Source organism: Rhineura floridana, chromosome 1, assembly GCF_030035675.1.
Source record: "Rhineura floridana isolate rRhiFlo1 chromosome 1, rRhiFlo1.hap2, whole genome shotgun sequence".
Classification (NCBI taxonomy): domain Eukaryota; kingdom Metazoa; phylum Chordata; class Lepidosauria; order Squamata; family Rhineuridae; genus Rhineura; species Rhineura floridana.
In genome coordinates, this window is record NC_084480.1 from 156366683 (window position 1) to 156389911 (window position 23229).

General features: G+C 44.3%; 1 protein-coding gene across 3 annotated transcripts in view; it reads right to left on the reverse strand.

Annotated features, from left to right (window-relative positions):
• Nucleotides 1-277: 277 nt before the first annotated feature.
• The window catches only part of SLC22A15 (solute carrier family 22 member 15), a 45683-nt gene continuing 22731 nt past the window's right edge, over nucleotides 278-23229 (reverse strand). Inside the window, exons 9-13 of one of the 3 annotated variants that reach the window (XM_061638765.1) lie at nucleotides 22034-22154; nucleotides 11317-11389; nucleotides 8958-9146; nucleotides 7563-7658; nucleotides 278-672 (exon numbers count right to left, since the gene is read on the reverse strand). In XM_061638765.1, coding sequence (XP_061494749.1) covers nucleotides 7575-7658; nucleotides 8958-9146; nucleotides 11317-11389; nucleotides 22034-22154 — 467 coding nt within the window. In that variant the 3' untranslated portion in view covers nucleotides 278-672; nucleotides 7563-7574. Of the gene's footprint in view, nucleotides 673-5209; nucleotides 7659-8957; nucleotides 9147-11316; nucleotides 11390-22033; nucleotides 22155-23229 lie in introns of those variants that run through there. The other 2 variants (XM_061638755.1, XM_061638774.1) reach the window with 2 other exon arrangements.

The window sequence follows — 23229 nt, forward strand, 5'->3', positions numbered from 1 at the left end:
CTAACCTGATTCTCTCATTTCAATGGCTCCAGGCTGTTGCTAGCACCAATTTGCAACATATCTAGGGAAAGGTATTGATTCACACTGACAGTTCTAGCTTCCCAAGCCCTTTGGGAAGATGCCACTCTAAATGGAACTGCTTTCCAACTTATCATTCCTTGCAGGGATGGGTATAAATATCTAGTCTCAAAGAAATCACTCCTTACACTAGCAGTAGGCAGATCAGCATAAAACTAAGTAGGCAATACTGCAGATGACCTTATTTTTATTGAGGCATTTTGGATGAAGGAAGAAAGAAGGCACAAAGTCAAACACACATTACACAAATGGCGCAAATCAAAGGCAGTTTTACAGGTTTAAATTGGCAATGTTTTACCCAACACAGGCAAGTATCTGAAACCCGTAGGCTGCAGTCCTAAGCATACTTATATGCCTGGCCTGCACAAGCAAAATAATCCTAATGAGTTTACTTAGGTATGCAAGATGGTCATCATACAAAGTTTTCAAACATCATTAATATTTCCAATGGGGCAGTGGTTTTCTAGATGGATTTCTGTTTCAATCCTACTATATAATGTTCTGGGAGGTGAAGCCAGAAGATGTGTATAAATCTTTTCAGGATACAGCAGAGGTTCCCAAACTGTGATCCACGGACCACTTCATTCGGGTGGTCTGTAAAATACAATTAAAAATCATACAGAATCTAGCACAGCACATTACAATTGCTACAACAGGCCTGCCAAGACCCTCAGCAATTTTCAAGAGGTCCATGGTTTAAAAAGTTTGGGATCTACCGGACTACAGCATCTTTTTCAGAGATCAGAAGCTGGCTTGAAAACAGGATTGCTGCTCATGGTCTATACCCTTATATGACTCAGCTCTGGAAGCAGCGTCCTGTCAGGTATGCGTTAACTTGGATTCCTGCACTGAGCAGGGGTGGGACTCGATGGCTTTCCAACTCTACTATTCTAAGATTCTAAGCAAGTTTGGTAGATATTTGTATTGTTTCAAAAAGCAGAAGCGAGACAGTGGAACAAAGCATGTGTACAGTTCTTTGGAAACAAAGTCATCTCAAACTGCTTTCAACTCTCTTAATTTTTTTCTCCAGCCTATCTCCTAGTTTAAAAAATTCTCGCAATTAGATCTAAACTGATGGCAGGTTTAATCAGGCAAATGTAGAAACTGGGGGCGGTGGAGGGGGGGGATGGGAAACAGGACAAAACCATGACTGACCCAAGAATATATTCACCCACAGCACGAACATATTATAAGGAAAGAGAACTAGCATGTAAGTGCAGCATACAGGAAGTTAAACCTTTCCATTATAGAACAGGACACCGATTTTAGCAGCACATAAATACATTCAACAGCAAGAGTTGCTTTCATGTGTGTTAAGAAGTATATATGCCCATATATGTTCCCTGTATTCAGAGTGACACAAATCCTGCGTTAAGAAACACATAGTATTTACAGTCCATTAAAGTACCTGCAGCAAAAAAATAAAAATAAAAAAAATACTGCACTGGCTTCATAGACATCTTTGGGTGAGCCACAATTAAAATATTTATTTATTTATTTATATATAACCCTCCCAGTAGGAGCCCAGGATGGCAAACAAAAGCACTAAAAACACTGTAAAGCATCATAAAAATATATTACATATCTTTAAAAGAGCTTTAAAAACATCTTAAAAAACAATTCCAACACAGACACAGACTAGGATAAGGTCTCTGCTTAAAAGGCTTGTTGAAAAAGGAAGGTCTTCAGTAGGCACCAAAAAGATAACAGAGATGGCACCTGTCTAATATTTAAGGGGAGGGAATTCCACAGGGTAGGTGCCACTACTCTAAAGGCCCACTTCCTATGTTGTGCAGAACAGCCCTCCTGACAAGATAGTATCTGCAGGAGGCCCTCACACGCAGAGTGCTGTGATCGACTGGGTATATGATCTTTCAGGTATCCTGGTCCCAAGCCGTATAGGGCTTTGTACACCAAAACCATAACTTTTGGACTTAGCCCAGTAGCTAATAGACAGCCAGTGCAATTCTTTCAGCAGAAATGTTGAAATGTTGGCGATACCCTGCCCCAGTGAGCAGTTGTGCCACTGCATCTTGCACCAGCTGCAACTTCCGGACCAACCTCAAAGGCAGCCCCACGCAGAGTGCATTACGATAATGCAACCTGGAGGTTACCAGTGCATGGACAACAGTGGCCAGGATATCCCGATCCATAAGCGGCCACAGATGCCTTACTAGCTGAAGCTGGGAAAAGGCACTCCTACCCAGTGAGGTCACGTGGGTCTCTAGGGACAAGGATAGATCCAAGAGTACCGCAGACTGTGGACCTGCTCTTTCAGAAGGAGTACAACCTCATCCAAAGCAGGCAACTGACCAATTATCTGAACTCGGGAATCACCAACCCACAGTGCCTCTGTCTTGCTAGGATTCAGACTCAGTTTATTGGCCCTCAACCAGCCCACCATAGAGCTCAGGCACCAGTCCAGGGCTTGCATGGCCTCTCCCGATTCAAATGCTACAGAGAAATAGAGCTGGGTATTATCAGTGTACTGCTAACACCTCACCGCAAATCTCCTGATGACTGCTCCTAAGGGCTTCATATAGATGTTAAACAGCATGGGGGACAAGATGGTACCGTATGGCACCCCACAGCACAAGTGCCAGGGGGCTGAAAGGTAACCACTCAATGCTATTCTCTGAAAATGACCCTGGAAGTAGGATTGGAACCACTGTAAAACCATCTGATAACCATCTCACTAAGTTGGCTCAGAAGGATACCATGCTCAATAGTATGAAAAACCACCGAGAGATCAAGTAAGAATAACAGGGGCGCACTCCCCGTTCTTCTCCCAATAAAGGTCATTCATCAGGGTGACCAAGACTGATTCAGTCCCTTAATCAGGCCTGAACCCAGACTGAAATGGGTCAAAATAATGTTTCATCCAAGAGTACTCGCAATTGCTACGCCGTAACCCTCTCAATCACCTTCCCTAAAATGGGGTATTTGCAACAGGGCAGTCATTGTCACAAATCAATGGGTCCAGGGTGGGCTTTTTCTGGAGCAATCTGATCACCACCTCTTTCGGGGTGGCTGGAACCACTCCCTCCTGCAACAATGCATTGACCACACCCTGGATCCACTTGGTCAAACCCCCTAAGCAAGCTTTTAAGAGCAAGGGTTGAGAGGACACATTGCTGGCCACATCATCACAAGTACCTTGTCCGCGTCATCAGGCTGCATCAGCTGAAACCGATCCCAAGAAGTTGCAGCAGACGCTGCACTGGACACCGCATTGGGGACTATGGTAGATGTGGATGAGACATCAAGATTGCTATGGAGGCAAGCAACTTTACCCTCAAAGTGCCTTGCAAACAATTCACAGTGGACCTCCAAAGGGTCTAAAACTCCATTTCCTGGAGCTGATGTCAACAGACCCCTGACAATATGGAAAAGCTCCACTGGGTGGCTACTTGAGGATGCGATGGTGACAGAGAAGTGGGCCTTCTTCACCACCCTCACCACCACATAGTAGACATGGTTATGTTTTACTCATGCCGATCAGCCTCGCAGCACGTCTTTTGCCACTTGCGCTCTAGCCGCTGTCCAGCCTGTTTCATGGTCCTTAGCACACTGGTGTACCAAGGTGCAAACTGGGCTCCACAATGCTGGACAGGGCACTCAGAGGCAACCATGTTAAGAGCCCGATGCACCTTGCTGTTCCACAGTGTGACAAGGGCTTCAGCAGGGTCACCTGCTCTATCTACTGGGAACTCCCCCAGGGCATTCAGGAACCCAGTAGATTCCATTAGTATCTGGTGGCAGATCATCTTAATCTGCACCTTAATCTGTAGGGAAGGATTGCAGCCATATATTGTAAGTCGCCCAGAGTGTCCGTTCAGTCGGACAGATGGGCGTCTGCTAAATAAAATTTTATTATTTATTTTATTATAAATCTAAACTTCACCAAGAAGTGGTCTGACCATGACAATGGGGTGACATTCAGCCCCCCTATCTTCAGACCACTCCTCCCTCCATCTGGAGCAAAAACCAAGTCACGGGTGTGCCCTGTGTCAGGCCGGTGGCAATTTGAGGCAGCCCCATGGTCGTCATGGAGGCCATGAAGTTCCAAGCTGGAACACTAGAGGCAGCCTCTCCATGGATATTGAAATAATCCACGACTATTGTTCTGGGCTCCTCCAATACCACAGCTCAGATAGCCTCTGCCAGCTCGGTCAGAGAAGCTGCTCGGTAGGGAGATGGACGGTACACCAGGAGCAACCCTAGTTTCCTGTCTCCTTGGCCCAAAACCAGGTGCAGGCCCTCACAGCCAGCTCCAAGACAGAGTCGTTTCCTGGCGACAGAGATGAAAGTTCTGTAGACCACAGCAACTCCTCCCCCCCTCCCTGCAGCCTGTGATGGTGCTGCACCAAGTATCCAAGTGGACAAGTTGGGTCAGATCAACTCCTCCAAGCTCACCCACCCAAGTCTCTGTAATGCACACCATATTGGCACCCTCATGCATGAGGAAATCATGGATGAGTGTGGTCTTATTGTGTAGTGATCAGTGTTAAACAACAGCACACACAGGCCGGTGGGCATAGCAGATAAGCAACGAGGAACCCATCCATGAAAGGGGTGAGAGGAACAAGGCGTAGACAGCCTTGCCCTCGTCTTCTGTGGTTGCTCACTACCTCCCCATGGCTACACCTCCCTCTATCCATGATCACTGATCACTAAATAGGTTATCATTCAGGACTTAAGAATGGCAGGCTCCAGTGAAGTAAAGCAGCTGCTGACTGAAATTGAAATTTAGAAGAGTGCCTGTCCAGATACCTATATAACAAAGCATCCACAGTTGCAGAACTGGAGAGGTGTTTCCTTGACAGATGCTCCTTGAGCTAGAGGAAACCCCACGTGATGAAGCTTCGCAGCTGATAAACCATCAAGGCAACTTAAGCAGCAGAGCCAGTTTAGTACCAGGGTGAGGCCAGGGCACACCACTCTGCTCATCTTTTCCTTGACTTAAGTTCTATAGGTGCTCTATATAGTAACTCTGTATAGTGACTCAATAAACTACAAAAATAATTATGCAGGTGAAAAGCCAGCAGGGGTGTGGGGGCTTTCTGGCGTTTGGCGCTGAATGAGGGCAGAGGTTCTTTAAAAGGAAAGGCAATGAAATTAACACCAAATGTGCTAGTTGACAGCTTTATTCATAGGACAAGGATGAACAACTAAAATAGCACACACAGCAGAATATACGACCTTACAGTTGTTGGAGAACCCCTGTAGTAATTAGTAATGGTCAAACTTTGGGTGGAAGATGATTATTTCTGGATATAAACTGTATAGGAAGAACAGGAAAGGATGCACTGGAGGTGGTGTCCCTCTGTATGCCTAATGGGGCATTGAGTCCAGCTAGCTAGAAATCCCAAAAGGCAGACTCCTCCACAGAAGGGATATGGTGGTTGATGCTGAGCCCCAAGAGTAATTTAGTACTGGGGGCATGCTATCACCCCACTGATCAAAATGCTCAGGGAGATCTTGAGATGATGAAGGAAATCAAGGAAGTATCTAAAAGAGGAAATGTAGTAATGAGTGACTTCAGCCACCCTCACATAGGCTGGCTACATATGCGTTCCAGCCGCAAAAAAGATGTAAAATTTCTAGATATCCTAGAACAGTTGGATGTGGAACTAACCAGAAGGATGGAGACCCTGGCCTTAATCTTAAGTGCCCCCAGGACCTGGTGCAAGATGCAAGTGCTGTCGAACCAATTTGGAGCAGTGACCATAATGCTATTAAATTAAGCATACGTGTAAATGGTGAATTGCCAAGAAAATCCAACATGGTCACATTTGACTTCAGAAGAAGAAACTTCCCAAAAATGAGAGGATTAGTAAAAAGGAAGTGGAAAGGCAATGGTCAAATCCCTCCAAAATGCTTGGGAGTTGTTTAAAAACAAATTATTAGTAGCTCAACTGGAGTGTATACCGCAGATCAGGAAAGATACCACTAGGGCCAAGAGAATGCCAGCATGGTTAACTAGCGGAGTCAAAGACACTATTAGCAGCCAAGGAAGCTTTCTTCAAAAAATGGAAATCTTGTCCAAATGAGGAGACCAAAAAGGAACACAAACTCTGGCAAATGAAATGCAAGCAGACAATAAGGAATGCTTAAAAAGAATCTGAGAAACACAGTGCTAAAAACATAAAAACCACCAACAAAAATTCTTTAAATACATTAGTAGCAGGAGACCATCTAGGGAGGCAGTTTGAACCCTTGGATGACAAAGGAGTCAATGTTTCTAAAAGAGGATAAAGAGATTACAGAGACACTGGATGAATTCTTTTCATCTGTCTTCACAGCAGAAGATATAAGGCAGATCTATATAAGGCCTGAACTAACTTTTGCAGGAAGGGAGTCTAAGGAATGGAGTCAAATGGTGGTGACAACCAAGTGTATTGAGATTGATCGAAAGACTGGCAAGGAGTTAAGTGTGAACTTGCACAATGACCGAGATAGTGTTCTAGCTATCTTTATATTTTATTGTGGCCATGATAGAGTTGGGCTTCTGCACCTAGCTTAGTTGCTTTCTGCACTTTGCATAGCTAGTGTCAGGCAGGCATTGCCTTAGATGTAAACAATCCTGCAGCTGCATAGTTTTCCCTTTGATCTCATCCCCTAGATAAAGATGTGCTTTACTCTCCTGTGAGAGAAAGTTAATGCCCCCAGATGAAGCGAAGACCCCCTTCTCCTGAGGGGAGTGCTCTGCCTCCCAGCCTGCATTTCATGATAACTTCTAGAACAGGGACAGAAGAAAATAAAATCTTGGGAAGGCAGGCTCACTCTTGTTCTCACTCTGGAAGGAGGAAAGAGTGCCCTGTCTAGAGAGCCAAAGCCTTAGCAGCAACGCCCCATTGCATGCTAGGAACCTATGCAACAGCAATTAAGGGTTGTGTGTGAGGGTTTTAGGTCTTTTGCCTTTATTGTGTAATATCCTGCATCCACATTCATATAACATCATGCCTGATCACTTTCTGCATCACCTCAAGATCAAAATCCCATATAATACAGAACCAGCAGGAATTAAGTTCCCAGCAAAAATGTCACATCTTGCAGTATTTCACACTGGCTTCTACTGAATGGTTAATAATGCCTCTCCACAGTCAAGTTTCACCAGGATAAAGTAAAACCCAAGCTTAACAAACAGCCCACTCCCAATGAATAAATAAAAGTCAGACTTGAAGGAAAAAACTGTAATACATACAGAATAGATCTGGCTAAACATTGGGGTCACTTTTAGGATTCACAGCTACTGTCAGATGATGTGTATCCTGCAAATTCTTTACTTGCTGGTAAATCAGAACAGTCTTTATCTGCCAGAGCTGTCAATGACAAGCCGTCATCCTATTGCAACAACTCTCAATAGTGTCCTAAAAGCAGACACAATAGTATGTTTCTTATGCCCCCTGATCGCTCTGAGCTTTAAAGCTCATAGATAAAACCAACTGGATCATTCAAAAAGGACAAAGCATGTCACACACGTGTTTTATCTGTCACTTAATCATTTGAGTCTCTTCATCAGCATCGTAGAACTCTTCATCTTCACTTCCACTCCCAGCTGAACTATCTTGGTCAGACTAAAAGGAAAATGAGATTCTGATATCAGAGATATTGTTCACCAAGCTTTGGAAAAAATGTTTAATATGATTAATGCCAGCATTGCAAGACCTTTTCACCAGGCCATTTTCACTTTTTAAACAGGAAAAACTTTTGACAGGCCATTACATCCCAGCTTCAAACTCTAACCCCACCCTCATCCACAGTATGGGATAATACTAAGATGTAACTTTCAGGCTGTGGTATGGATTTCTGAAATAATCTTATAGAGTGTTAAAAACACTCCATAAAGAACTGATAAAAATGTCATTACTATTAGTGCCAACAGGACACCTGGCCAAGTTGGAATGTGCATTTTTGGCATGTTTGAGGCTTGCCCCTTATAATCAAGGATAAGAAGCCACTGACTTTTACAAACCAGAGAGCAGGCAAATAATTGGATTTCACAGGAGCCAACTCCTGGCCCTCCTGAAGGTTCTGCTCTGCCCTCTTGGTTATCAGTTTGTACACTTAAGTCGAAGGAAGCAGGCACTCAACTTATCCAGTGCCAGTGGCTTCCCTTTCCAACACCTCAATAGCTATGATCTTCAACAAGATGGCAGCCAAACCCTACTGCCAGTCAACTTGCTTTCTCTATCACTGGCGTGGGGATCTGGCTTGAACCTTCTTGTTCCTTGTTGCAGAGAAGGGGAAGGAACAGGACAGGTGTAGACAATCTCTGCCGTGGAAGGGGGCTTATCCATGAGTAGACAGGGTGGCTGAGACACAAACCTGCCAAAAGATGTTCCTTTATGGTGGCTTCTGATAAGAGATTCTGTCTTCACAAGTTCAAAAGTATGAGAGCCTCCTGGTATTTCCCCTCAACATTATTGGGGGACGGGGCAGAGAAGAGTGCATGAACAACGGTTGCTATCCTTTGAAATAAAAAGGAAGCTGGCAGTCAAAGAGAAACCTTGTCTATCTGCTAGGGACTAGTCACTTTATCTAGAAGCTGAAAGTTCCAACTCGCTTCCCGATGGAGGTGAGGGACAGGCTTTCTGTATATTAAGAAAGCTTCCCTGCCACTGCCTAGGAAAGCTGGGTCAAGGTCAGATTTCTGCAAGGTAAAAGGTCTGAACAAAGATTTAGGTGAGAAATTTGCCTAGCCATCATTTCAACCACCATTGCCTAAGAGTACTCTAAAAGGCACAACAAGATATTTTGTATCTTCTCCTTGGAACCCATCTCCAGAGACTGATACCACATAACCCTACAGAAAGCGGGACTTCCAATTCAACTTGACAGCTATTATCACAAGAGGGATTAGAATATTTACATACCCGTGAGCTTTCCAGTGCTTGCAGCGACACAGCTTCATCTCCCAGCTTCCTATATGAGCAAACCTGTAGATCAGATATTGTCTCCAGCAATGGGCTATTTAGTGTTTCTGGTAATAGTAGACTCAGAAGGCCAGACAACAAGCCTGACACTCCAAACACAATATATGGCAGAGATCCTTGCACAGATTTCTGTAAAAATTAAGAATAAATATAACAAACAGCAGCAGTAGTAGCCAGAGCTCAAATTATATTTTCACATTAATCAATAAATGATTGTGTAAGAACATTCTAGCTATTCAACCCTTTTCTAACTGTTCTGCATTGGCAAAGCACGTTGGGTCAGTTACAGACTGGAACTGTGGTTACACATGACAGGATGAGAACTATGCACTAATCTATTCAAGCCACATCATTAACAATCTATTGGTCATGTGAATTGGCCCCAAATTAGGCATGCACAGATAAAAAATGTGGGTAGTGCAAAAATACAGTTGCAAAAATAGAGTCAGGCAGCCACAACAGAGGGACAGTATGGAAGGAAGGGGAGCCTGGGAAGCAGTAGACTCAGGCATCTATCCCCTAGCCATTCCTGTCAGGGCCAAGGTTAGAAAGAACAGAACTCTCATGACATAATATTACCTACAAATGCTGCGGATGAACTCTGGCTCCCTCTCTACTCTCATCTTCTCATACAGCACCATCAAGACTGGCAATTGCTACGGACCGAGGTTCTCCTCAGAACTTGCAAGAAAGTCTGGGCAGAGTTACTCTGCTCTCAAGGTGTGCTAGCAGTCTGGCAAGTGTACTACAGGTCCAGTCTGTAGTATGAGACAGTGCCGCTCTTAATACATACTGTAATAAATGAGGAACCTCTCAGAACCACTGTCTATTACCTTTGCAAAATTGTGGAGGATGGGTGAAGTGCTGGATAACCAAAGGAGGGCTAATGTTGTCCCTATCTTCAAAAAGGGGGAACCAGGGAACTACAGACCAGTCTGTGACATCAATCCCTAGGAAAATTCTGGAGTAGATGATAAAGTGGTCAATCTGCAAGCACCTTGAAAACTTTGGGCACCTGAAACACCTACCTGATCACCCCCTTTTACCCTAAAACAAATTAGGGTGCAGGAAGTCGCTATGATTTGTACCAAATCTGCCAAGGGATCATGCTTGGAAGTAGGAGCTAAGCTGGACAGGCATTCCATTTTCATAACAAATCTATCCCAGAAGGTATACACATCTGGCTGGCTCTGCCTTCCAAGAGTAGAAAATACAATCAAAATTGCCTTCTACTGCAAAACTGCCCCCGGTATTTCCTGTTGTTTCTTCTGTATTCACCTCCTCAGGTACCATGCAACATTTAAACTGGCTCGGCTTCAAGAGATGCTAACCAAGGGTTCACTCATGATGCATGAGGTGGGTGGGATTAGACCCTAGTGGAAGAAGATAATTGCTTAAGGCAGTTCAGGATTTTTGTGGTGCATGCATCTTCTATGTACACTTATTTTATTTATTCATTTATTTAGTTTAATTTATATACTGCCCTAAGCCCGAAGGCTCTCTGTATGGGGCTGGATGGCCCTATATTTGGGACAGAGGGTTGGTCAGGATAAACTTTTGATCCCTTCCAATTGCATGATTCCACAAATGTGAGCAGAGAAAGCTGCCAAAGAGTCAGTAGAAATATCAGTGCAGTAGCCATACTGGGAAGGGTCCATAGCTCAAGTGATAGGCACATGCTTTGTGTGCAGAAGGCCCCAGGTTCAATTCCCTAGAATTTCCAGTTTAAACAGATATTAGGTGGCAAAGACCTTGTTGAAGAGCTGCCGTCAGGCACGGCAGGGAAAACTTAGCTACATGAACCAATGGATTGAGACAATATAAGGTGGCTTCATATTTTTATCCATTTTAAGTAGGCCTGCCAACTGCAGTATCCACTGAATGGCCAGTTGCTCTGCACACTTAGGCAATTGTGTGCTCTCTCTTTCCTCCTCCCACCTCTCCCCCCCATACACAGAACACACTCACCAAAGCCTTATAATGAGCTAGCATAATTTAGGACTCTTCAAAGCTGCACCAGACAGCAAAAGATTACACTAGCAAGCTTCATAGCAAACTGACACACCTGGCAATTTCCCAGAATTCTGAAAACTAGAGAGTCAAAGCCAAATCTTCCCCTCAACTGTTTATTTCATTAAGAAAAAAATGGTTTGACAAGTGTTTTAAAAACCTCTAGTAGCACTTCTTGTAGGGAAACAATATTATGCTAACCCTTACAAAATGTATTAACTTTATTTTGCAGTACTACAGCCCAGGTTTTGCAGGCGAGAGGGTAAAAGAAAGAAAAATTAAGACAAACCAAAGCTGGAACAAAAGGCGCAATGATCCCACCAACTCGGGAGAACATGGAGCAGGCTCCCATTCCAACATTCCTGTGGAGAATAAAACAGCTGCATTTACACGAAGCATATTTCCTCAACAAATTTGAGCTTAGAACTATGCTTTTAGGTTCTGAAGAGTATCTGAAGTTTGCTCAAAATATCTATTTAATAAAACAGAAAATACTTACTTAATCCTCACAACCACCCTGTGAGATAAGTTAGGCTAATACTGACCCACTGACCTTCAAGCCCAAGTCTCCAACCAGGGCTGTGGAGTTGGTACGCCAAACCTTCGACTCCGACTCCTCTATTTTTCTACTGTTCGACTCCAACTCCTCTATTTTTCTACTGTCCGACTCCGACTCCACCCAAAATTGCTTCTTGTCAATCAAAATTTATTTGGAAGTCGGAGTCGGTACATTTCTACCGACTCCGACTCCTCCCAAAATTGCTCCCGACTCCGACTCCACAGCCCTGTCTCCAACACACAATCTGATCTATCCATTACATCAAGTAGTTCTCTCTCAGATAGCAAAATGTCTGATATCTTGTCTCATACATAACAAAGAAGTTCTTCATCAAGTTATCAACACTTCCATTCTGGCTGGGTCTTGGGTCAAGTGTGAAAGCAAAGTTGGGTGCTTACCATCTGGAAAGAAATCAGTTAAGCCCTGCTACAGACTAGGAAGGCAAGTTGAGCGTGACTAGGTCTTTGTGCTGTATCCTTTGTGCTCCTCACTAATATTTGTTGCTAAGCTGAAGGTAGAGTGCACTGAGCCATATGATTATGTATCATGTGTAAGCAGAACAGAATAAAACTAGAGGAAAAGAAATCTTACTCTCCCAATTGGAAAGAACCCAGCATAAACTGGAGATCTCAGGATACAATAATGGGATTGGATGACAATTTGAAAATCCCAGTCATCTTGGTGCTGGGACACCTGGATGTCTCATTTACCACAAACAAGAAACCTCATGTTAACTGCCCTACTTTCCTTTCTCTGTTTGGGGTGAAGGAGGCATTCACAAAGGAACGGGATATTCCCAAGTTATCCTGATCCAAAGAGAAAAAAAAATAGACCAGTAAGTAAACCAAGAGGATGGCAGGATGTCTCTGTAGATACTGGAGGGAGACTAAGGTACAGTGGTCTCAATTTCACCTGTCTCTGGAGGGGGACATGAGGAGAAGATCATCCAGATAAGTGTAAATATCAATGCTCGAAAGGCAGAGAGGAGCCCATGGAAATAACAATGAATATCTGAGGAGCTGAAGCCAGCTGCATATTGGCTTTTTGTCTGTAGGTGAACCTGAGGAAGCACCTCAGAGAGGGGGTGATAAAGACATGGAAGTATGCCTCTGTCAGGTTGATCAAGGACAGATTACTGTCTAGATGAAAGGCTCTCTTGATTGAATTCAGTGATTGCAGCCTGAACTTGTGATGCATGATAAACTTGTTCTTTCACATTGAGGATGGACCTCCACTCACCACTATTCTTGGGAACAAGAAAGAATAGTGAGTAAACCCTGGAAAAGTTCTCCTCTGGAAGAATGGGTGCTACTGTCCCCATCTCTAGTAAGTGAAGAAAGGCCTATCTGATGACTGACTGTTTTTCTTTTGATTTTGATGCCGGAGATGGCTAGAACTTGTCAGTTGCTAGAGAATGAAATTCTATGAATAGGCCCTCTTTTATGGTGCTGAGGACCTAAAGTGTCTGTCACCCAGGCAGGCAGGGCTTTAGCCTTCCCCTACACCAGAGAAGACCCTGTATCCAGAGAAGACCCTGTATCAGATTTGTTGCCTAGATTCCCTGCCTGCTGGGGCCTGCAACACATGAGAGGAGGAACTGTGGGGTCTGGTATTGATACAGGTTCTGGCCCACACTGGTTTGGAATTCTGGAATGAAAGTAGCCCCTGTTGGAATGAAAGGAATAACAGAGGTGTCTAGATTGTTTTCTAAATCTCCTTCCTGAAAGAAGGCAACGCCTTACATTTATCCTTGGTCTTGCTGAAGACCTTTTTATGGCCCTTGTTGCCAAAACAAACAAGTGTCTTTAAATGGGAGAAGACAAATTCAGATGTGTCTGTGTGGCCACCATGGATGCTGCAATAGCACTACAAACATCTAGAATGGCGTCTAGAGTGGTGCCAGCTATGTAACCTTAGGCTTTCTGAGAAGGGCTCTATACTTCAATTCTTTGTTTAGGAGTATGTCTTCCAGTCAGAGGAATAAAGTTCTAGAAGATACAGGCAGTAGAAGTGGCTTTGAAATGTATTTAAGCTTTGGGATACAATTTAAAAAATATAAATGTACTGCCTTCAAGTTGATTCTGACTTATGGCAACCTTCTGAATAGGGTTTTCATGAGGCTGAGAGGCAGTGACTGGCCCAAGGACACCCAGTGAGCTTCATGGCTATGTGGGGATTCGAACCCTGGTCTCCCAGGTCCAACACCTTAACCACTACACCACACTGGCTCTCCGGGATACAATTTATGTTCATGTAAATGTTTATAGTTGTTGGATTTGATCAATCATATCACTGCCTGTTTAATCCTTTGTATAACAGGGAAATAGGAAGGTTAATAGTAGGTTGCCTGCTCTGGATGGTATTGCAATACCCCCTTAAGGAGCAGGTATGTATTATTATTATTATCCTTATCTTTATTTATACCCCACCATTTTTCCAAAACTGGAACTCATGGCGGCTTCCCGATAAAAAATACATATAATTAAAAACATACAAAGTCTACATTAAAATAAGATTAAACTATTTCCAATATTAAAACCATACACACAAATAGCTAAAAAAGTTCAAACTAGTTTAAAAATGATATACTAGACATTACCAATGCAGCACCCTTCACGCCCTATCCTTAGCCTTCAATTCCAAAGGCTTGTTGGAATAGGAAGGTCTTTGCTTGTCGGCGGAAGGACTCCAAAGAGGGGGTCTGTCAGCTCTACACTGCCTCAGCAGTGTCAGGGGGGGCTGGAAATTCCTGGGTCTTTGGCAGGGAAGGAAAGTCCTTAGCCAGCAGTCGGGTTGTAAATCAGCCAGGCCTATCCGAAGCATACTTGCCGAGTCAGAAGTCCAGAAGCGAGGTCAGTGGAGGTCCGGGATCAATTGCCAAGGAGGTCAGTCAGAGAGATGCTGCAGGAAAACTAGGTCTACATAAAGCCACGCCTGACGTTGCAGTCAACAACAAGCTGCAGCCAAGGTGTGCCTTATAAAGAGCAGGATGGACAGCAGGTGTGAGCCCTCAGCGTTTGGGCCTTAAGGAGACAGGCCTGCCTCTCTTCTGCCTGACCTTCTGCTGTCTGCGTTCTGCAGGTGAGGAGGGAGTATCCTGTTCACTGTCTGTGTCTGGCTGCAGGGCCTCTGCTGTCCCTGGGGTGCTCTGCAGCTGAGGGGCAGAAGGAGCTGGATTCTCAGGAGGCTCCTCCGTGTCTCCTGCTGCTCCTGGGTCTGCTGCTGTTACTCCCGAGTCGTCCTCATCTGAGGAGTCCTCTGACGGGGCCATGACAGGGTCATTCTTACCTCCCTAGGAAGGGAATTCCAAAGCCTAGGGGCAGCCACCGAGAAGGCCCTCTCACGCGTCCCCACTAGTCGTACTTGAGAAGATGTGGGTATTGAGAGAAGGGCCTCTCCTGAGGATCTCAGGGCCCGGGCAGGCTCATACAGGGAGATACGGTCTGATAAATAGCCTGGACCTAAGCCGTATAGGGCTTTATGGGTCAACCCAGCACTTTGAATTGTGTCCGGAAACAGACTGGCAACCAGTGGAGCTTTTTTAACAGGGGGGTAGTACGGTCCCTGTAACCAGCCCCAGTTAGCATTCTGGCCGCAGCACGTTGTACCAACTGAAGTTTCCGAACAGTCTTCAGAGGCAGCCCCACATAGAGCGTGTTACAGTAATCTAAACGGGATGTAACTAAGGCATGTGTCACCGTGGCCAGATCAGACAGCTCAAGGAACAGGCGCAGTTGGCGCACTAATCTTAATTGTGCAAAAGCACTCCTGGCCACTGCAGAAACCTGGGACTCCAAATTTAACGCTGAGTCCAGGAGCACACCTGTGTCTTCAGGGGGAGCGTAACCCCATCCAGCACAGGCTGTATCCCTATTCCCTGATTCGCCTTACGACTGACCAGGAGCACCTCTGTCTTGTCTGGATTAAGCTTCAATTTGTTCACCCTCATCCAGTCCACCACTGATGCCAGACACTGGTTTAAAACCGAGACAGCTTCCTTGGAATTAGGTGGAAAGGAGACATAGAGTTGGGTGTCATCAGCATACTGATGGCACCGAACCCCAAACCCCCGGACAACCTCTCCCAGCGGTTTCAAGTATATGTTAAATAGCATAGGGGATAAAACTGAGCCATGAGGGACCCCACAGGTCAATGGCCAAGGGGTCGAACAGGAATCCCCCAGCACCACTTTCTGGGTTCGTCCCTCCAGGAAGGAATGAAGCCACTGCAAAACAGTGCCCCTAAGTCCCATCTCAGCAAGGCGGCCCAGAAGAATACCATGGTCGATGGTATCAAAAGCCACTGAGAGGTCCAGCAGAACCAACAGGGATATACTCCCCCTGTCCAGTTCTCTGCGTAGGTCGTCCACCAAGGCGACCAAAGCTGTCTCCGTCCCATAACCAGGCCTGAAACCAGATTGAAATGGATCCAGATAATCTGTTTCATCCAAGAATCCCTGGAGCTGGGAGCCCACCACACGCTCTATTACCTTACCCAAAAATGGCCGGTAATTATCCATTATGGAGGGGTCCAGGGAGGGCTTTTTTAACAAAGGCCTTACAACTGACTCCCTTAGGCAACCTGGAACTCTGCATTGGTGTAAGGAGGCATTAACCACTCCCCCCACCCACTCAGCCAGTCCCTCTCTGGCACTTTTTATAAGCTAGGAAGGGCAAGGGTCTAGCAGACATGTGGTGGCTCTCACCTCTCCAAGGATCTTGTCCACATCCTCGGGCTGTACAAATTGAAAAGAATCCGTCATTATTGGACAGACAGCAGCCAAAGTTACATCACCTGAGACTGTATCAATTATTTATTTATTTATTTATTTATTTATTTATTTATTTATTTATTTATTTATAAAACTTATATACCGCCCGACTAGCAATAGCTCTCTGGGCGGTGAACATAGATACAATAAAATACAATATAATACAAAAACATCAGTCTAAAATCAAATTTCACAATCTAAAAACAGCAAAGGCTAAAATCAAATTACAAACATTACAATCATTAACAAAAAATTAAAATGCCTCGGAATAGAGAAAGGTTTTAACCTGGCGCCGAAAGGATGATAGTGTCGGCGCCAGGCGAACCTCCTCGGGGAGACTATTCCATAGTTCGGGGGCCACCACTGAGAAGGCCCTTGATCTTGTCACTGCCCTCCGGGCCTCCCTATGAGTCGGGACCCAGAGGAGGGCCTTCGTAGCAGACCGTAGTGTACGAGCCGGTTCATAGCGGGAGAGGCGTTCCCACAGATATCGAGGTCCCGCGCCGTATAAGGCTTTATAGGTTAATACCAACACTTTGAATTTGGCCCGGAAGCGTATTGGAAGCCAGTGCAAGCGGGCCAAAACAGGTGTTATATGGTCAGACCGCTTCGTTCTTGTTAGCAGTCTGGCCGCCGCATTTTGCACCAGCTGTAGCTTCCGAACCGTCTTCAGAGGTACCCTACGTAGAGCGCATTACAGTAATCCAAACGTGAGGTTACCAGAGCATGTACTACTGATGTAAGATCCTCCTTACTCAGGTAGGGACGTAGCTGGGCTACCAATCGAAGATGGTAGAACGCATTCCGTGCCACCGAGGCTACATGAGCCTCAAGTGACAGGGAAGAGTCTAGAACGACTCCCAGACTACAAACCTGTTCCTTTAGGGGGAGTGTAACCCCATCCAGGACAGGATATGTATCCACCATCTGATTGGAAAAACCATCCACCAACAGCATCTCAGTCTTATCAGGATTGAGTCTCAGTTTGTTAGTTCTCATCCAGTCCATTGTCGCGTCCAGGCAACAGTTCAGCACATTGACCGCCTCACCTGAGGAAGATGAAAAGGAGAAGTAGAGCTGCGTGTCATCAGCGTACTGGTGACAACGCACTCCAAAACTCCTGATGACCGCACCCAACGGCTTCATATAGATGTTAAAAAGCATGGGAGACAAAACCGAACCCTGCGGGACCCCACATTGGAGTACCCACGGTGTCGAGCAATGTTCCCCAAGCACTATCTTCTGGAGACGGCCTGACAAGTAGGAGCGGAACCACTGCCACGCAGTGCCTCCAACTCCCAACTCCGCAAGCCTCTCCAGAAGGATACCATGGTCGATGGTATCAAAAGCCGCTGAGAGGTCAAGGAGAATCAACAAAGTTACACTCCCTCTGTCTCTCTCCCGACATAGATCATCAAACAGGGCGACCAAGGCCGTCTCAGTGCCGAAACCGGGCCTGAAACCCGATTGAAATGGATCTAGATAATCAGTTTCATCCAATAGCGCCTGGAGCTAGTCAGCAACCACTCGTTCCAAGATCTTGCCGAGATATGGAACATTTGCCACTGGTCTGTAGCTGCTGAAATCCTCTGGGTCCAGGGAAGGCTTTTTCAGGAGTGGTCTCACTGCTGCCTCCTTCAGACAGTCAGATAGCATCCAAGTCGGAACGAATCTGAGCGACTTTATCTGCAAAGTCTGCAAAGTCTGGGGGTACTCCTATATCTAGCACTGTTGATGGAGTTACAAGTTGCCTCCATGATGGGGAGTGCCATTTACCAGCTGTGGCTGGTACACCAACTACAGCCATTCCTCTCCAGAGTTAGCTTAATCATGGTGCTCCATACATCATTTATTATACAGCCACAAGAGTGAAATTCAGCATCGTCTGAGCTCTACGAGTGCCGCATTCTCACGAATGAAGCGTAGAATGTTCGAGGATCGGGACATTTACAGGGAGACCAAAATGCTTATTTACAAAGCCATTGTACTACCAACTTTACTGTACGCCTGTGAAACACAGACCATCTATAAACGCAATTCCCAACTTCTTGAAAGATTCCACCAATGCTGCCTCCAGAAAATCCTGCAAATTACTTGGGAAGATAGGCGGACTAATGTTAGAGTATTGGAAGAAGCAAAGACTACCAGTGTTGAAACAATGATCCTCCAACATCAACTTCGCTGGACCGGCCATGTTGTTCGAATGCCTGATTACCGTCTTCCAAAGCAGCTACTTTACTCCCAACTTAAGGATGGAAAACAGAACATCGGTGGACATAAAAGAGGTTTAAAGATGTTCTTAAAGCTAATCTAAAAAAATGTAACATGAGCATCGACAACTGGGAAGCTCTGGCCCATGAGCATCCCAATGGTGGTCGGCCATTATCAAAGGTGCTATGGACTTTGAAGAAGCACGAGTACAGGGTGAAAGGGACAAATGAGCTAATCGGAAGGCACGTCACGCAAATCCTCATCGTGACCATCTTCCATCTGGAAACCTATGTTCTCACTGTGGGAAGCTGTGTGGATCCAGAATTGGCCTCCAGTCACTTACGGACACTGGAAGACAATCTTACTCAGCCATGAGTGATCGCCAATGAATGAATGAAAGTTCAGATAGTCACTTTACATATGTTTGATTTACTTTGCAATTTTAGTGAAGTTTCCTATAGTAAATCATTTTCTTTTGCTTCTGTTTCTGTGAATATGTGAAGAACAGCAACACTTTGCAACACTAAAAAAAAAAAAGGTCCAAAAAGAGTTGTGGAATAATAGCACTGACTATTCTGCAGAATAGTTTCGAATGGACATGAGGAGTGCCTCAGTTTGCACAAGATAAAACAGTGGGAGGTGAAATATTTTCTAGCAAAATTCTCGGTGTGCTCTATGTTTTTAATTGACTATACCCACTTTTCCTTAAGTGGAATAGTTTAAGTATAGCAGGCTGAACACATGCATCTTGGGCAGGCTAACTTTGTTTTTTCCAACAACTAGAGTCATTGTTTAAGTACCAACATATTGTAATCAGTCTGATTTTACATCAAACTGCAGTTTCAGATTCAACTGTTAATGCGCCCAAAATAGAAATAGAGCATAATCTCCAGTTTGAAACACAAAAGACTGTCTTCACCATCATATGACATTGACCAATAAAAGGCTTTGAAATTAATAAAAATATATTTGACTCAGATTTCTAGGATGAAGAATGAGAGAACTAAGAACACCAACAAACATACAAAAATGTAATTCTCCATCTTTGGAGATGGCAGGTGTTGCCACCACTCACCATATGCTCAGAGGCACATTTACTCAATTCTTCCAAGCTACACAGGAAGTGGATTGGATTGCGAAAGGGCAACCCAAATATCTCAGAAAGGTCAGGTCTCCTGCTCCCCTGGTGCATTCACTATAGCTGTCCAATTTCCCTGCTTTTTAAAGTTTGATAGCAATATCTGTTGGCTATAAGTACGTTCTTAAACCACAAGGTTTTTTGCCTATTAGTGAATAATTTCACAAATGGATTATTACAATGCACTTTATGTGGTGGCAAGGCAGGTGAGTGGGTTGGTTAGCAGCTAACAACATCAGTTCTAAAAGAACTGCTGGTTAGCTACCAAGCCAGAATCAAGGTGATTGTATATAAAATAATACATAACTTGGGATCTAGATATTTGCTGGGCCACCTACTCTGCTATATCTCAGCCTAATCTCTGAGATCAAGTGGAGCCACCCTGTTAATAATGCGTATGAGACACAACAAGACAGCACTCTCTATAGTGTAGCAATGGAGAACCTTAGGCCTGGGGCAGAATGTGTCCCTCCATGCTTCTCTATCCTGTCCCTGGGACTCTCCATAGGCCACACCCCTAACTGACCCAGTTCCACATTGACTTCTGGTGTTTGTACCTGGCTGGAATGTGTCCTTGAACTGTGATAATGCCCCTTGCTTGCTCAGATGGAGACGTGGGTGCAAGTGTAAACTCCTGACTTTTGTGTGCCCGGAATGTAGCCTATGTAAGAATCAGATCCATTGTTCTCCCTATTTTTTTTTCACTCTGACCCCACCCACGTTTGCTTCTGGTCCCACTCACCACTGGGATGTGGCCGGCAGAAGGTTTCCTATGAGATCATGCAGCCCTTTCCACCCTGGCTCTAGCGGCACCCCAACTGTGAAATGCCCTCCTATCATGGCTTTCGTTGATGCCAACCATCATGGGTTTTAGGCAACTTGTAAAGACATTTTTTATTTAGTCAAGCATTTGGTTTGTTGACTGGAGGCCATGTTTTGTCACCCTTGTGGTGCTGCAACGTATTTTTGATTTATTGCCGCGGTTGGATTTTTTTATATTGTTTTATATTTTTACATTGGGATAGATTTTAATGAAGGGTGGGCTATAAATCACCTAAATAAATAAAATGTTATTGGCTGCCATGGATTTAGGGGAGGCTGAATGAGAAATAGAATGCAGTATTTGTGCAGAGGCAAAACGTTGCAAAAGGGACTTAGGGCTGTCTTCTAATGAAAAAGCTGCTTTGGATGGCAGATCAAGCCTCTGGTAGAGCAATTCCACCTTCATCTGAATCCTCCCCTTCTGAAGATGGTGCCTCATACAGAAGGCTACAAAAAGAGCACAAAGCAATCTTCCCTCTTCCACACCAGTTATTCCCAAGTCACTACTGAGAGGAGATGAGCATCACTCTCACTTGAATGTTGCTGGCTTTCCAGGAACTGTGCACAGCAGCAGTTACTGGCATGCAAGGACTTAAACTTAAGACTGGAGAGGAAGTGGATCTCACCCCTGACGGCAGCTGAAGTTAGCCTTCCTGGACATCAGCAGCTGAGCAGCTCCACATGATCTGGAGTTGAATGAATGAGTCTACAGCAGAAGCTCTCAATGGAGGGCTTGGCCACAGCTCTAGAAGAAGGCTCTTTTTTTCTTTTCCTTTTTTAGGCTTTAGGCTGTTGGAACAGTCGTACATGCTGTGCTCTCTACATTTTAACAGCTACTGCTTCTTGTCTGCCTAACTGAGCCATGAGGAGAAAAGGAGACGTGCAAGGAAGAAAAACAACGAAGAAAGAGAAGGCAGTAAAAAGGAAGAAAGCCGTGGTTTGTCACATTTTAGGTTGATTAAGAAAGAATAGCCAAGGTTAAAATGAGAAAAAAACACTGAGTTCTAAGGTTGAAAAGTTTGCTGTATCCCAGGCAAAGGCAAAGAATAAACTTCGGAGAAGCCTGGAGGACAGCAGAACTAGTCACAAGTTCCTTGCTTTTCTGTCCAGCGGCAGGGCTTAACCCATTTCTTTCCGGATGCCTTCTTCATCCCAAAGAAACTGCTTCTATACAGAATGCTTCTGTACAGACTCTGAGAAGACTGTATAATACAGGGAAGTAGCATTCAAGTGGATTTAAAACACTGCACATTTCTTGTGTGAACAAAATTCTTTGGCTAAACTGGGATTTTCACATTTAAATTTTGCACCTGAAAATAAGCAGAAGTCAAATTCCTTCTGCAAGCCCTTCATAAACAAGGACCCATATCTATAGAGATTTATTGTAATCCACCCTAAAAATGAGGAGCTATGAATTTAAATTGAATGGTGCCTCCCAAGAAAAAGAAAGGACAAGTGGACACATAAAGACAACAGATGCCACCACCAAATTGAACTTGTCTTACCTGATCACTGTAGGATAAAGTTCTGATGTGTAGATATACACAATATTAAATGCTGAACTGATAGTCAATTTCCCCAGTAAAGACAATGAGCGGTTGTTCACAACTGCAAATACTCCGGTAGCTGTTGAAAAAATGCAAAAGCTGTCAAGATGCTGTCGTAAGTATTGGCTTTATGTTGAAAGTGGCACCCCTCCCTACCGGGCAATAGGAAGATTAGTTTGTCCTCATATATCAGCCAGAGAAAGAACAGTTGCTGGGAGCTTACTTTTTCACTTTTCTGCCAGAAAATACACTCTGCTCCAACTGCCAGTTGCTCTTGTACTGGAGAACTTAGGAGAAGCACCCTCGGCCATTGACCAGAGAATTAAGGGCTATTGAATAGGGTTTTGTTGTATTTATAATTGGTTATAAACTGCTATGGAGATAATTTGATTAAAAAATATGTATAACAAACAGATGTTCAAATTAATCATCCAACCTCCTGAAGAGTTCAACGTTACAGAGAAGAAAGTTATCACTATTAATCAGAAGTCTTTAGGAAATAGCAAGAAATGTACATTTCATGTTGTGCTCACAGACGAGCAACTGTTTCATCTCCATACACACACACACCCCACATACATACATATGCACACACAGAGAACTTTACTTAATAGCCCAAAATTTCATAAACGTGGTATGTCTTAAAATATATGTTGCATATGAAGTACAAAGGTTGCTGGACAATAGGATCAGCCCCGGGTAAAATGTTAGAGATGTTCTAGATAAACAGTTTTAATGAAGCATGCTTATAAATATTAGAATGAAATCCGTGTAAGTGAATATTGTAAACTTCACAGCATATGGGAGAAGAATGTCCCAGGGCACAAAAGAGGAATTGGTTCTACTAAGGTGGTCCATCTGTTTATGGGCTGAACTACTTCAGATTGTAGGTGGGAGTTCATCCAATAATGCTCTTATGCACACACACACATCATACAGAGAAAGGATTGGCATATCAGGGGAAAGGGTTCTACCCTAGCTTTCTCCCTAATGGACTAGTTTTCCATGTACAGGAAATCTTTATTTTTGTTTGAGGGAGCACTTCACTTCAAGGTTGGAGCATCATGCAGATAGACTGCAAAGGTAACCGAGTTTGGGCAAAACCATCCTTAATTTCCCTCAAAACTACAGGACAGCATATTAACATTCCCCTC